The following is a 14,293-nucleotide window of genomic DNA, read 5'->3' as shown; positions in this document are numbered from 1 at the left end:
CCTGTCAAATCCCAGGTGCCCCCAAAACCTCTCCTGAGCATCCCATATCCACCCTCAAGGCTTCTCATCCTGCAGCCCTTGGTTGGGATGGGGGCTGTAGGCAAACCCCCCCGAGGTGCAATGCAGTATTGTCACCTGCTCTGGGGACATGGACATCCTTGGGGTCCATCTTTGGGCCCCAGGGTCTTCAGTAGGGCTTGCACAAATCCTCTGCTGGGTTGTGGGGCTGCTCTGGACTCTGCCAAGTGGCACCAGAGGACATCTGTGTGTGTCACACCAGGGGACAACCATGTCCCCCCCACCTCTTCCACCACAGCACCAAGCTCTTCCCCAGGCACACTTGGCTCATCCTGGCAAAAGCTTTGACAAGATTCTCTGGATACTGTTGTCATCACCACCTCAAAAAAAAAAAAAAAAAAAAAAACCAAACCAAAAAACCATCTAAGAGAGATTGGTGTTCCCAGATCCCACCAAACTGGGGTCTCTCCAGTGCAGCACCATCTCCAGGATCTCCCTATTGATCCCCAGGCCCACGTGGATGGTTTTCCCACTGTGTTGTGTGTCCTGCTCCCAACCAGAGACTGGGTGGCCTCTCCATGCTTTCCTAGCTCTGTGCTGGGACTTCTACTGGGTGGCTCTGGAAGGAGATGCTCAGCCTGGGCTGCAGCAGGAGCTGAATGAATTATCTGGCTCTGCTCATCACTAATGAGATGCTAATGAGCCAAGGGGGGTGGGAGCCAATGCCTGAGGTGTCTGAGCATTACCTGGGGGGGGGGAGAGGCAAGTCCTGGGCAGGAAGAAACCAGCAACACGAGGAATTTTTGTTTAATGTGCAAGTGCTGGGCTTGGGGCACCACATTTGGAGTGAGAGGTCACTTTCTGGGGCCACCTCAGCCCCGTGTGGGCCAGGCAGCAGCAAGGAAGGGCTGCAGGAAGCTTAAGCCTCAGGGAAGATGAGGAAACCAGAGAAGATGCTGTCAGAGCCTTCAATCCCCACCACCGAGTTCTTCTCCGTGGGCTCCAGCCAGACGGACTCGTTGGCTGCCACGGCGAGGACCACGCCACCCGTGGTGACCTGGTAGCTGCCGTGGACGTAGTCACAGAAGGTCACCACCTTCTCCCCTCTGCTGCCACCTTGTCCCTTTTTCACACTGAGGCAGAGGTTGGCCCTGGAGGTGATGTGGTAGGTGAAGTAGTAGATGCCGGGGACCCTGCAGAGGAAGCGGCCGTAGCGGCTCTCGTAGTGCCCGAGCCCGGGGGTGAGGATGCGGTCGAAACGGATGGGTTGGTCCCGGCGTGGGTAGGAGCTGATGGTCCTGGCAGCTGAAAAGGCAGACTTGGTGGTGGCCTTGTAGTCCCCGAAGTCCCCCCGAGGGCCGGGAGGTCCCATGAGACCCGGTAAGCCCTTGGGACCAGGGGGACCTCTGGGGCCGCTCTTGCCGGGATAGCCTGGATCTCCCGGGGCTCCTTTTTCCCCCACGGCTCCTTCCTGCTCCACCTGGCCAGGGGGACCTGGGGAGAGGGAGGAAGAGTCACTGAGGTCACTGAGCCCCATGGGTCTGCAGAGGGGGCACTGGTCTGGGACCACTGGGACCACTGGGACCACTGGGACAGCTCCAGGTGTCGAGACAGGATGGGGGCTGAAGGGATCATAGAATCCTAGAATGGGCTGGGTTGGAAGGGACCTCTGGGATCATCAAGTCCAACCCTTGCTCCACTCCCCCCGTGGTTCCCAGCCCATGGCACTGAGTGCCACATCCAGGCTCTTTGGAAATATCTCCAGGGATGGAGAATCCACCCCTTCCCTGGGCAGCCCATTCCAATGGCTGAGCACCCTCTCCAGAAAGAAATTCTTTCTAATGTCCAACCTAAACCTCCCCTGGCACAACTTGAGACCTCTTGTGCCCTCTTGTCTTGCTGAGAGTTGCCTGGGAAAAGAGCCCAACCCCCCCTGGCTCCAACCTCCTTTCAGGGAGTTGGAGAGAGTGATGAGGTCTCCCCTGAGCCTCCTCTTCTCCAGCCTCAACACCCCCAGCTCCCTCAGCCCTTCCTCACAGGAATTCTGCTGGATCCCTTCACCAGTTGCCCTCCTTATGGATGGAGAGGTGGCCCTGAGTCCTGCAAAGGGGGATAGGAGGCAGCAACCTCTGTGTGCATGGCAGAAACCAAGCATCTACCAGACTGCATCACCAACAGGGAGAGGCAGGGGATTGTCCCCCTCTGTTCCCCTGGGGTGCTGGGTCCAGTTCTGGGGTCCCCATCAGCAGAAGGACAGGGAGGTGTTGGAGCCAGTGCAGAGGAGGCCCTGGAGCTGCTGGGAGGGCTGGAGCAGCTCTGCTCTGGAGCCAGGCTGAGAGAGTTGGGGGTGTTGAGGCTGGAGAAGAGAAGGATCCCATGGGGAGACCTTAGAGCACCTTCCAGTGCCTGAAGGGGCTTCTAAAAAAAATCAGGACAACTTTTCATCGGGGCTGGTATGACAGGACAAGGGGTGATGGTTTTAAATTTGAAAGAGGGGAGATTTAGATATTAGGAAGGAATTATTTACAATGATGGTGGTGAAACACTGGTCTGGGTTGCCCAGAGAGGTGGGTTCCCCATCCCTGGAAACATTCCAGATCAGGTTGATGGGGATCTGAGCTACCTGGGATAGCTGAAGACATCTCTACCCTTGGAAAGGGGTTGGGACTTGATGGCTTTAAAGGTCCCTTCCAAGCCAGACCATCCTCTTAACTGATGATTTTCCTGCTCTCTGTGTTCCCAAGATGATGCAGTCTCCTCCTTACCTCTCTCACCCTTTGGGCCATCCTCCCCATCTCTGCCATTCTTGCCAGGCTGTCCTGGTGTCCCTGGGATTCCTGGGATGCTGCCATAGGTCTTGCAGAGGGTGGCACTTGCCAGCTGTCCCCCAGCCAGGCAGATCAGCATTGCCCACAGGGGCTGCATCTGCTGGAGCACAGAAGATGTTGAGGGGTTGGCCTTGGGCAGCAGGAGGGAAAATATCCTGCTCCAGAGCCAAATTACCCACCCTGGGGCACCCCTGGGGCATCTCCCACCTTGGAACCCCTTGGGGCATCATGTCAGTGTCTTCCCACTCCCAAGTTATCAGTTTATAAGTGCTCAGAGCTTCAGCACCTGAGGATTTGGGGACAGGCTGTGCTGTCCCAGAGGTTTGGTGTCCAGCCTGGCTGTGCTACTGCCCTGGACATGTCCCTGCTGTCCTCAAAAGAGGAGAAATTCTCCATCACAACCCAATCCCACAGCTGTAGGGTAAAATCCTTCCCCAGGTCAGCTCGGTGGTGCCATATCTGTTCTTGCTTCCTACCAGCACACCTGTGGGGCAGTTTTAGTCCTTGCAGATGCTGATGGAATCCCCAAAACTCCCCCTACAGGGTCCCCTTGAGCCCTGCCCCATTCCTGCCTTCATCCCAGGAGCATTCCTGGATCCAACCAGCCTTACTGGGACACTCACCTGGGCTCCCACGATCTTCCTGCCCTCCCTGCATCCCACAGCTCAGTTCCTTCCCCCCATTACTTGGTGCAGGGGGATGTGGGGTGAGCCCTGGGCATTTGGGGGGACTGTAACTGCACAACCACATCACCCCAGCCCCACTTCCTGGCCTGGGGTGGGATTTCCCAGCACTGACACAGGGGGGGCAGCAAGAAAAGAGATCTGTGAGTTGGATCCTCCAGCTCTGATTGGGATGTCACAGGTACAAGAACCACTCTGGAGGCTTCCAACCCAGCTCCAGGCAGGTGACAAGAGCACCCCAGGCCAGGAGACCACCCCAGGGCACCCTTTGCAGTGATGCTCCCTCCCTGATCACCTCTCTGCCCTTTTCCCATCTCCCCATTCCATTTCCCACTTCCCCCAGGTCCAGCAGGAGGGGTCAGTGTCCCACTGGGCACCACCCCAGCCCCACTCCCTGGCCTGGGGTGGGATTTCCCAGCACTGAAACACGGGGGGCAGTAAGAAAAGAGATCTGTGAGTTGGATCCTCCAGCTCTGATTGGGATGTCACAGGTACAGGAACCACTCTGGAGGCTTCCAACCCAGCTCCAGGTAGGTGACAAGAGCACCCCAGGCCAGGAGACCACCCCAGGGCACCCTTTGCAGTGATGCTCCCTCCCTGATCACCTCTCTGCCCTTTTCCCATCTCCCCATTCCACCTCCCACTTCCCCCAGGTCCAGCAGGAGGGGTCAGGGTCCCACTGGGCATCACCCCCAGCCCAGCACCCTCCTTGCTTTGCTTCCCCAAGGCCCAGGCAAGTGCCAGTGCTGCAGAAGGTGACTGTCACCCTGCTGCCTTCCCTGCCTGTTCCTAACTCCAGGGGGGAGCTGGGGCTCTGCTTGCTCTTACCTTGAGCTTCTCCTTGCACAGATGGGGAGCTGGAGCAGGAGACACCAGTGCCCTGCCTAGAAATGGCCCTGGAGAGAAGCAGAAGTTTGCTCCAGGGCTTGTTGTGAAAGGCTGTGGGCCACATCCCTTTTTTTTTTTTTTTTTATCTTTAGCTCCTGCCCTTCCTTCAGTGTCACTTTCATATCCTCCACCGAGGCTCTGGTGTCGATCAGCTCAGCAGATGTTGTCCCCCAGCACCCCAACAGCACCCTGGGGTGTGCTCCCTGGGGATCAGAGGGGTGTCTGCTCTGTCCTGCAGGCTCCCTGTGTGTTCTTCCCATGGGGAATTCTCCAGACACCCCCTCAGCACTGCAGAAATGGGAATGCACCCAGCTGGCACCTCCCAGGCTCCTCTGTCCATCCCCAGCTCCCTTGGGCAGCATCAAGTCCAGAAAATGCTGCAGGCTCTCAGCAGGCATCACTTTGCAGCTCTCCCCCAGGATCTCCTAAACCTCTGCTGGGAAGGAGGTGATTTCACCACTCAACAAAATATTTCCAGTCCTGGTTTCTGCTCACGAGGATGTTCTGGGGAGATGATCTTTTAGTGTGTGGCACTGAGGGGAATCTCCATTGGGTTTGGGTGGGTTCTGTAGCCACCAGAGCCACCAGCTCCTTCGGTTTTGCTGTCCCTGGTGAGGTTGGGACCCTGGGGGTGTCCCAGCTGCCATGGCCGTGGCCATGAGGTCTGAATCCTCTGCAGCTGAGTTGTGTCCACTTGGAGAAGGGGAGCACCAGAGCTCCTGCCTGGAGCATCTCCCCCTTACTGGAAGTTTTGTGCTTGGGAACCATCCCCTCCCTGCTTGTGCCTGTCCCAGGCTGTGTGGGGCTACTGATGCTGAGCATGGTCAAGCCAACAAGTATCTGGGGATCTCCTGGTGCCACCCAGATGCCCAGATGTTTGCACACACTCGTGCCAGCACACCAGGGCAGTTCAGCCACCCGTGGGCTCCCCCTGCAGAAAGGCAAATGATGGAGGGCACAACACACTGAGCCAGGTGCAGTGGGAAAGGTTTTATTGATTTTTTTTTTTTTTTACAGTTGGGTGATGGTGAAGGTGCTGGTGCAAGCCTGTGCTCCAGGTCACCTCTGTGTCCCTGGCAGCACCCAGGTGGGAAGGGAGGGCAGCAGAGAGACATCAGGCTCTGCCAGCAGAAGGTGATGTGAGCTCATCCAGATGGGTGCAGGTGGCAGTGCCAGCAGGACCCAGGGGCTTGGCAGCATCACTTGGGGGGGGGATCCAGAGGGTCCTGTGCTCCCTGGGCAGTGGTTGCTGCACTCAGGGCTTGGGTCCCCTCATTGGAGCTTCCCACATAGCAGAGAAATCTGGAGAATCAGCAGCAGGAGAGGTTGGTGTGCTGGGGGATGGGGTGCTCTGGTGGTCCTCTAGTCTGGGAAGAGCAGGAAGCCTGAGAAGATGCTGTCAGAGCTGGCCATGCCCACCATCCCGTTGTAATCATTGACCTCCAGCCAGACCTGGTCCCCAGCAGCCAGCTGGAGGAGGCTCCCCCCAGAGCTGACCTGGAGGCTGCTGGTTTTGTGGTCACAGAAGCTGGCCATCCTCTCCCTGTTCTTGGAGAGGATGACACAGAGGTTGGCTGTCTGGGAGGTGTGGAAGACAAAGTAGTAGAGGCCGGGGAGGCTGCAGGTGAAAATGCCCGTGGTGGTGTTGTAGTCCTGGTTGGTGTTGGTGATGATGTGGTTGAACACCACGGGGAGGAACCTGGGGGGATGTTCTGCTGTCTGCCTGGTCACTGAAAAGGCCGACTGGTGGTTCTGCTTGTAGCTGCCTGGCAGACCTGGCTCTCCAGGCATTCCCACCCTCCCAGGCTCTCCAGGGGCACCGGGGGGACCCACGGGACCGGTCTTCCCAGGCAAGCCAGGGCTACCTGGTTCCCCTTTCATGCCTTTGGGTCCTTGTGCTGCCGGAGTGGCCGGGATGCCTGTGGGGCAGTGGGGAGTGAGAGGGAATCAGCACCAATGGCAAAATGTGGGGAGAGGCCCCTCCAGCCCTTTCCTTGGAGCAGGAGAGGGGTTTTTGCCACTCTCCAGCTTCCTCTACACCTGGATGCTCTCCAGGGCCTGCAAACCAAGGCAGAGAAGCCATGGAGGACCCAAATCCCCCCACAACACCCCTCCTGGTTACCCCTCTTGCTGACTCACCTGGGTCACCCTTGGCTCCCTTCATCCCATCCCGACCATCCTTGCCTGGCACACCTGGCAGCCCTGGCAGGCCTGGAACCCCATAGCAGCTGTGAGGGGCATCTCTGGTCACAGCTGAGCCCAAATTCTGGAGTAGGAGGGCAAGAACCAGCCCGAGCTGCTCCCAGAAGCTCTGCCTCATTTTGGTGCCCTGGAGGATGGAAAGAGAAATAAATGGTGGGGTGAGGGGCCACAACTTCCAGGCTGGGGGGCAGAGGAGATGCTGTGCTGGGGGCTGATGGCTGATTGACCCCTGGCTCCAACCTCCTCTCAAGGGGTTGCAGAGAGCCAGAAGGTCTCCCCTCAGCCTCCTCTGCTTCAGGATCAGCACCCACAGGGCCCTCAGATGCTCCTGGGCAGATTTGTTCCTCCTCCTCCTCCTCCTCCTCTTCCTCCTCCTCCTCGTCGTCATCCTCGTCCTCGTCCTCTTCCTCTTCCTCATCCTCGTCCTCGTCCTCGTCCTCGTCCTCCTCCTCCTCCTCCTCTCCCACAGCCCAGCCCTCTGCCACTGCTGTGGGACCCCCAAGCAGCCCACCCCAAGAGATGTGCCCTGACCACCCCCATTACCTCTGAGAGGAGGAGCAAGGGGTCCCCGAGTCCCCTGGCTGTGGTGTCACTGCCTCCCTGCTCAGCACAGCCTGGGTGACTCCTTGGGACACCTCCTGGAGGAAGTCAACGAGCTGGGACAGGACATTTGGGGACCCGGAACCCCCATCTGGCCCCAGCCCAGTTTCACATCCTCCTGCCTGCTGGTTCCCTCTGAGAAAATCCTTCCCTGGCTGTCCATGGAGGGCTGTGCTGGTGCCACTGCAGGAGCAGGGGCTGTGGGGACAGAGGTGGGGACAGCCCCTGGCAGGAGATGTGCCACAACCCCTCCTCCATCAGCCATGGAAGTGGCACTGCCAGTTCCCCATCCCCAACTCACTGCTGGGCAGGAGGGCACCGAGGGGATGGGGAGCAGAGCTTCCTGCAATCTGTGCAAGGAGGGAATCCTGCAGGGCTCAGTTCTGGGCTCCTCGGGAGCAGAAGGAGATTGAGGGGATGGAGAGTGTCCAGAGAAGGGAATGGAGCTGGGGAAGGGGCTGGAGAGCATGGAGAAGGGTCTGGAGAATGTGGAGAAGGTTTGGAGAGGAAGGAGGAGGGTCCTGAGAATATGGAGAAGGGTCTGGAGAAGTTGTGAGGAGCATCTTAGGACCCTGTGGGTGCTGATCCTGGAGCAGAGGAGGCTGAGGGGAGACCTTGTGGCTCTCTGCAAGCCCCTGAGAGGAGGTTGGAGCCAGGGGGGGTCGGGCTCTGCTCCCAAGGAACAAGGGATGGGAGAAGAGGAACTTTTGGCACAACTCAAGTGGTGCCAGGGGAGGTTTAGGTTGGAGCTGGGGAAGAATTTCTCCCTGGAAAGGGTTGTCAGGGCCTGGCCCAGGCTGCCCAGGGCAGGGCTGGAGTCCCCATCATCCCTGGAGGGGTTTCAGAGCCCCAGAGATGTGGGGATGAGGGACATGGGGCAGTGCTGGATTACTGGCTGGACTGGGTGATCTTAAAGCTCTTTTCCAACCAGAATGATTCAACAGTTCTATGATTCCGAGGTCATTTCCTGGCTCTGGAAGGAGATGCTGCAGCCCCAGGCAATGGGCCAGGACATTCCTCCTCAAGGGTTTCTGCCCTGCAGGATGGATCCCCCCCTGCTCCATCAGCTCTGCTGGGTGCTGTGTGTGCACTGGGGCCCCACCAGCTCTGCTTGGTGTTTTGCCCCTCACAGATGACCTGGCCTCCCCCTTGCTGCTCCAGAAATGAAGAGATTTGGCTATCCAGCCCTCCAGGAGCAGCAATCCCAGGCTATGGCACCTTCCTGGCTTCCCTGCTGCTTTTTCTCTGCCTGACACCTGACCTGCTCTGCTCCCCACTACTCTCAGCTCAAGCTGGCAAGAGAAAATCCATCACCCCCCAACCATCACCCCACCACCCTGATGCCCCCTTCCTTCCTTCCTGAAAGGTTGGAGGACCACGCCAGCTCTTCATCTTTTGAGGAAGAGTTGGGGAACCACAAAAGGAGCCACTTGGTGAGCTCCACCATCTCCTCCCTGCATTCATCCACCCAGAGGTCACCTGGCCTGGCCTCAGCAGGGGAAGGGGACACAGAGAGGACACAAAGTCCCAGAGATTTCCCATTTCTGGAAGTTCCAGCTCTGCTTGCACGCTCAGCTCCCTCCTGTCCTTCTGCCTTTCCAGATGGGCTTGGCCAGGGACAAAGAGGGAATTACTGCTCCAAAAGGGACCCCGGACATTGATGGTTTGGGGAAGAGACAGGAATAAGACTGAAAAACCAGGCTGCTGTTTTGGAAGAGGGTTTATTTACAGTGCTGTGGGATGGGATGGTGTGGGGAGGATATGAGAGGCACCTGAAAGGTGGGTGCAGTGGTGGCAGGAGTGGGGACACCGAGGGGGGTTTCTCCTTCAGGAACAAAGACCCCCAGGTGGTAAATGGCCCCAGGCCCAACTCTTCCCCTCTGCTGAGGGGTTTGAGTGCCCAGGGACACAAAGAGCTGCTGGGACCTGGGGTCCTCCAACCCCAGGATGGGGTGGGCAGGCTCAGCATGGCAGTAGCTGCCAGCACTAGTGTGGTGTCACCCCTGTGACATCAGGGGAAGCACAGGGACCACTTCGGGGCCGTCTCCATTTGTTTTGGTAGCAAACCATCCCACGCACTCACAGGGAGGAGCAAACACCCTGCAGACAGCTATGCCAGGATGCTCTGGTGCTGAGCAGGGCTGGGGGTCCCCCAGGGTCCCCTCAGCCCCTCTGAGGGAAGAGCATGAAGCCACTGAAGACACTGTCTGCCTCGGAGCCCCTGAAGATGCTGCTGCCACCAGCGGGGTCGGTGGTCAGGGCCACCCTGTCCCCCGGGGCCAGGCTGAGGACGGTGCTGCCCGAGTTGACCTGCAGCACTTTGTGGCTGTTGTGGTCGCAGAATCCGACCACGTCCTCCTGGTTCTTGGTGATGCTGAGGCACAGATCCCCGCTGGACACCACCTGGTAGGCGAAGTAGTAGATGCCGGGGGTGGTGCAGGTGAACACCCCGGTCTGGGGGCTGTAGGAGCTCTCCTGGTTGGTGATGATGTGGTCGAACACCACGGTCCTGCCCCCGGGGGGTGGGGATCTCCGGGCGGCAGAGAAAGCGGGACGAGGCTGCTCCCGGCTGCCCCCGGCTTCACCCTTGATCCCTTTTGGCCCCCGTGCTCCTGGGAGCCCAGGGAAGCCGCTCAGGCCCTGGTGACCCCGGTTCCCAGGGATTCCGGGGGTCCCTGGCTCCCCGGAGTCTCCTTTGGGTCCCTGGATGCCCGCGCCCCGCGCTGATTTCCCTGGGGAGAGGAGGAGCAGCTGATGCTCATCTGCCAGCCCAGCTGCTCCCACAGCCCCTCAGGCTCCTTCCAAGAGGTTCCCACATCCTCTCTCACCCCCCCCTGCTCCCCCTCACCTGGTTCTCCTGTGTCTCCTTTCTGTCCTGGCCTCCCATCCAGGCCAGGGATTCCCGGGAAGCCGTCCTCACCATCGGGTGCCCTGCACATCCCCTCCTCCAGCAGAGCCCTGCCCAGCACTGCTGCCAGGGTGGTGGGAAGCAGCCAAAACCCGGGTTTCATCCTCCCTCCCTGGGCTGGGGGGGTTGAGGATGGAGAGAAGCAGACAGCAAGCACAGGGATGCACCTTGGACATGACGAGACATGAAAATGCTCTCACCAGAGCTACCCAGAGAATCACTGAAGGCTTTGGGTTGGAAGGGACCTTCAAGATCATCTCATCCCAACCCCCTGCCATGGTCAGGGACACCTCCCCCAGCCCAGGGTGCTCCAAGCCCCATCCAACCTTCAGCACTGCCAGGGATGGGGCAGCCACAGCTTCTCTGGGAAACCTGGGGCTCAGCACCCTCACCCCAAACAATTTCTTCCTAAAATCCAACCTCAATCTCCCCTCTCTCTCCCAGTTCCAAGCCATTCCCCCTCATCCCATCCCTCCAGGCCCTTGTCCCAAGTCCCTCCCCAGCTTTCCTGGAGCCCCTTCAGGCACTGGAAGGTGCTCCAAGGTCTCCCCATGGGATCCTTCTCTTCTCCAGCCTCAACACCCCCAACTCTCTCAGCCTGGCTCCAGAGCAGAGCTGCTCCAGCCCTCCCAGCAGCTCCAGGGCCTCCTCTGCACTGGCTCCAACAGCTCAAAAACCTTTCCATCAAAGGTCTGTCCACTGCAGGTCCCGACCCCACAAGCAGTCGGGAAAATAACTTCAAAAAGAAGATTTTTGTGTCATCTGAAATCGTTGAGAGTACAGAAAATCTCTGACACGTGCCCGTGGCACTCCTCTGGGACTGGAAAGCCCAGGACATGGAGCAGGACATGACCCCTGTGTCCTGGGGAGGGGTGGTGGCACAGAAGATGCCTCTTCCAGTGTCAGGGGAGCAGGCCCTGGGGTACAAGGGCTGTGGCCTCATGGAGAGCACGAGTGGGGAAGGGATGCCAAAAAGCACCACAAGAGGAGGGCTGGACAGGAAAAGGATAAAGGGGATCCAGATCTCCAACAGACAGAGCTGGGAGAGAAGAGGGATGGGCTGAGCACACAGATCTACCCCAGAACCTGAGGTATCTCAGCCCAGAGATGTCCTCAGCAAAGCCAGATTCCTGCAGCCCTCTCTACACACCCACTCCCTGCAGCATCCTCTCTCCTTTTTATTCACTTTAAACCCTTGTGGAGGAGGGAAGAGAAGAAAGGGAAGGGAACAAGGCCTGGAGACACGTCCCCAGCTCTTTGGGGTGACTTACCTCCCTCCTGGGGGTGAAGAGAGATGCTTTGCTGGGAGCTCTGCTTTGCTGGGAGCTCTTCCTTGGGAAGAGGGAGGAAGAGGAGCAGGGTGGGGGATGTGCTTGCACACCCAGAGGTTTTCCTGGGTGGGGAAGGGAAGCACAAAGTTTCGCTTTCTCTGCACGTTTTTCTCTGTTCCTCTTCCCACTCTCTGCTGGTGACAGTCAGGGAACAGAAGCCCCATCTGGGTGCCACATCCTGGTGGAGCTGAGCTCCAGCAAAGGGCTCAGCAGGGCCTTGAGCTTCTTTGATGAGACATCTGCTTCCTCCTGCCCTCCCTTCAGGGTCTTGGGGACCTTCTCTGTGTAACAGAAAGGGAGAAAATGGGGTTCTCTGGCACCCAGGATGCTCCTGGCCCCCTTTGGGTGGCTCTGCCTCACACCAACCAAACCTGGGCAACCCCATGGCCTCACCCAGACCTGCAAAATGAAAAAGCCAATCCCTCAACACCAACGAGCCCAGGGAAGATGCCCATGGATGAGCAGACAGCTCTGCCAGGGAGGAGAGGCAGCACACAGATGTGCTGCAATGACCCCAGCAGGTGAACATCCCTGGGATGCTGGGGACCCCTCACACCACCCCGTGGGTGTCCTGCAGGGGCTTTCTGACCCATATCCACCCGGACACTCCTTTCCTGTGACAGGAAAAGAGGCCTCGGGGTCCCCAGGGCACGGGCAGCAGCAGCTGGAGCTGGAGGGGAGGATGCTCATGGAAAGAGGCCTGGGGTCACTGGTTCCAAAGCCAAGGAGAGCTGGCAAACCTTCCCTTCATCTCATCTGCTGCTTCCAGGAGTCCCAAGGATGCTGTTGCATGGCTTCCAAAACAGCTGGAAAAGGGAATTACTGGTGGGAAAGCAAAAGTCAGCACAGAGACCCTTGCCAAGACAGAAGTTTGCCTCTCCACTAACAATCACCTTCGGAGATCTGTCACCAAGCTGCTCTTTAATTCCTCGAATATATGCAATATAATACCCATTTTTAATCAAAATCTCTCCCTGTAATAAATCAGATGCCCAGAAGAAAAAGCAATTTGATTTTCTCAGCAGAAATTAGCAGCCAGGAGAATGGGAGCAGTGGGGGGAGAAGATGAGCTGGGGGCTGGGGGGAGGCACTGAACAGCACAGTGTCCACCCCGACAGGGACTGCCAGGGATGGATGGGGACAGCCAAGCCCTGAAACCCAAGATGAGCCCCCTGAGCTGGGTGCAGGAGTGGGTCTGGGTCCTCCTCACTTCCACAGCATCAGCACGGAGCTGCAGGAGCTCAGAGCTGCCCGATGGAGCCTTCCCATGGGTACCACTGAGCTTACAAAAGAGAGGCAGGGAAAAAAAAAAAAACCAACACAAAACCAAAATGGAAACATGGCACTTTCTGATAAAGGAAAAATATTATGGATATATAGAAAGAAATACTCCAGTCTGTGTGCCCTGCACCCCATCACCCAACAGTCCAGCTCCTCACAGAGTTTTCAGGATTGCTAAGAGGAGGCTTTGACTGTGAGCACGTCAGGAACAGATGACAGGTGGGTTTGAGGGGCCCTGCCTCCCACACAGCACTGCTCCTGGACAGAAATTGTGTTTCTGCCCTATTGCCCTTTTCTAACACACAGCCCAAAGGAGGCCACCCCATCCCTGCACCCAGGAGTGACTGATGGCTGTGTCCTCCTGCTCCTTTGTGGTCCCCTGAAGCCCCTTTAAAATCTGAATTATGGGGAGGCTGCCTACAGGGTCCCAGCATCCCCTGGAAGTTGGGTTTGGTCCAGGCAGCACCTCCTCCAGGGTCTTGAGACCTCTGAGAACTTTGCTTGCCTTCCTCTTCCCTCTGAGCATCTCCTCTTCCTCTTCCTCTTCCTCTTCCTCTTCCTCTTCCTCTTCCTCTTCCTCTTCCTCTTCCTCTTCCTCTTCCTCTTCCTCTTCCTCTTCCTCTTCCTCTTCCTCTTCCTCTTCCTTTTCCTTTTCCTTTTCTTCCTCCTCCTCCTCTTCCTCCTTTTCCTTTTCCTTTTCCTTTTCCTTTTCCTTTTCCTTTTCCTTTTCCTTTTCCTTTTCCTTTTCCTTTTCCTTTTCCTTTTCCTTTTCCTTTTTCTCCTCCACCTCCTTCTCCTCCTCCTTTTCCTTTTCCTTTTCCTTTTCCTTTTCCTTTTCCTTTTCCTTTTCCTTTTCCTTTTCCTTTTCCTTTTCTTCCTCCTCCTCCTCCTCTTCCTCCTTTTCCTTTTCCTTTTCCTTTTCCTTTTCCTTCTCCTTCTCCTTTTCCTTTTCCTTTTCCTTTTCCTTTTCCTTTTCCTCCTCCTCCACCTCCTTCTCCTTCTCCTCCTCCTCCTTTTCCTTTTCCTTTTCTTTTTCCTTTTCCTCCTCCCACTCCTCCTCCTCCTCCTCTTCCTCCTCCTCCTCTTCCTCCTCCAAACTAAGGCAGTCAGGGATGGACATCGCACCCGGGGGCTTCTGCAGACCTCATCTGGCAGCAAAAAAAAGATTAAAAAAAAAGTGACAGACTCTTATTTCGGGAGTCCCCGGGATGTGGCAGTCCGGGGGACACCGGCAGGGAGGTGACACACCACGAGATGGCACTGCTGCTTCAGCCATGCCCGATGTCCCCTGCCCATCACCGCTCCTCCTCCTCCTTCCCAGAAGTTAAAGGCAGGAGCGATCCCCCCCCGGCCATCCCCGTGTCCTCAGGCCGCCTCAGACCGATGCAGCCTCAGGGACAGCTCGGTGAGGCCACCAAGGTCCCTCCCCAGGGAGCAAACAGCCTGGCACCCTGAGGCTGGAGGAGAAGCGCTGGGTGCTCAGATGATGGATGGGGTGAGGGTGCTGGGGCCCTGACCTTGTCCCTGCTGCCACGGCACCCGTCCCAACCCCTT

The 14,293-nt window shown here is 57.7% G+C and overlaps 2 protein-coding genes across 5 annotated transcripts; both read right to left on the bottom strand.

Annotated features, from left to right (window-relative positions):
- Nucleotides 1–835: 835 nt before the first annotated feature.
- C1QB (complement C1q B chain) lies at nt 836–4,442 on the bottom strand. The gene is made up of 3 exons (XM_071767087.1): nt 4,358–4,442; nt 2,784–2,946; nt 836–1,512 (listed from the first exon to the last, which is right to left on the bottom strand). Exons 2-3 carry the CDS (start codon nt 2,941–2,943, stop codon nt 938–940), a joined length of 735 nt encoding a protein of 244 aa, XP_071623188.1. The 5' UTR covers nt 2,944–2,946; nt 4,358–4,442; the 3' UTR covers nt 836–937.
- A 945-nt stretch (nt 4,443–5,387) lies between these two features.
- Nucleotides 5,388–11,540, bottom strand: C1QC (complement C1q C chain). 4 transcript variants are annotated; one of them, XM_071766926.1, is made up of 3 exons: nt 11,399–11,507; nt 6,557–6,746; nt 5,388–6,336 (listed from the first exon to the last, which is right to left on the bottom strand). In XM_071766926.1, exons 2-3 carry the CDS (start codon nt 6,735–6,737, stop codon nt 5,780–5,782), a joined length of 738 nt encoding a protein of 245 aa, XP_071623027.1. In that variant the 5' UTR covers nt 6,738–6,746; nt 11,399–11,507; the 3' UTR covers nt 5,388–5,779. The 4 variants fall into 4 exon arrangements, with proteins under 4 accessions (XP_071623027.1, XP_071623026.1, XP_071623025.1 ...); XM_071766925.1 differs by lacking the exon at nt 11,399–11,507 and adding an exon at nt 7,163–7,328; XM_071766924.1 differs by lacking the exons at nt 5,388–6,336; nt 6,557–6,746 and adding exons at nt 8,929–9,951; nt 10,068–10,294 and having other exon boundaries at nt 11,399–11,540.
- Nucleotides 11,541–14,293: the final 2,753 nt, after the last annotated feature.

The sequence above is a fragment of the Heliangelus exortis genome, chromosome 23 (genome assembly GCF_036169615.1).
Source record: "Heliangelus exortis chromosome 23, bHelExo1.hap1, whole genome shotgun sequence".
Classification (NCBI taxonomy): Eukaryota; Metazoa; Chordata; class Aves; order Apodiformes; family Trochilidae; genus Heliangelus; species Heliangelus exortis.
This window is presented reverse-complemented; position numbering and strand designations above follow the sequence as displayed.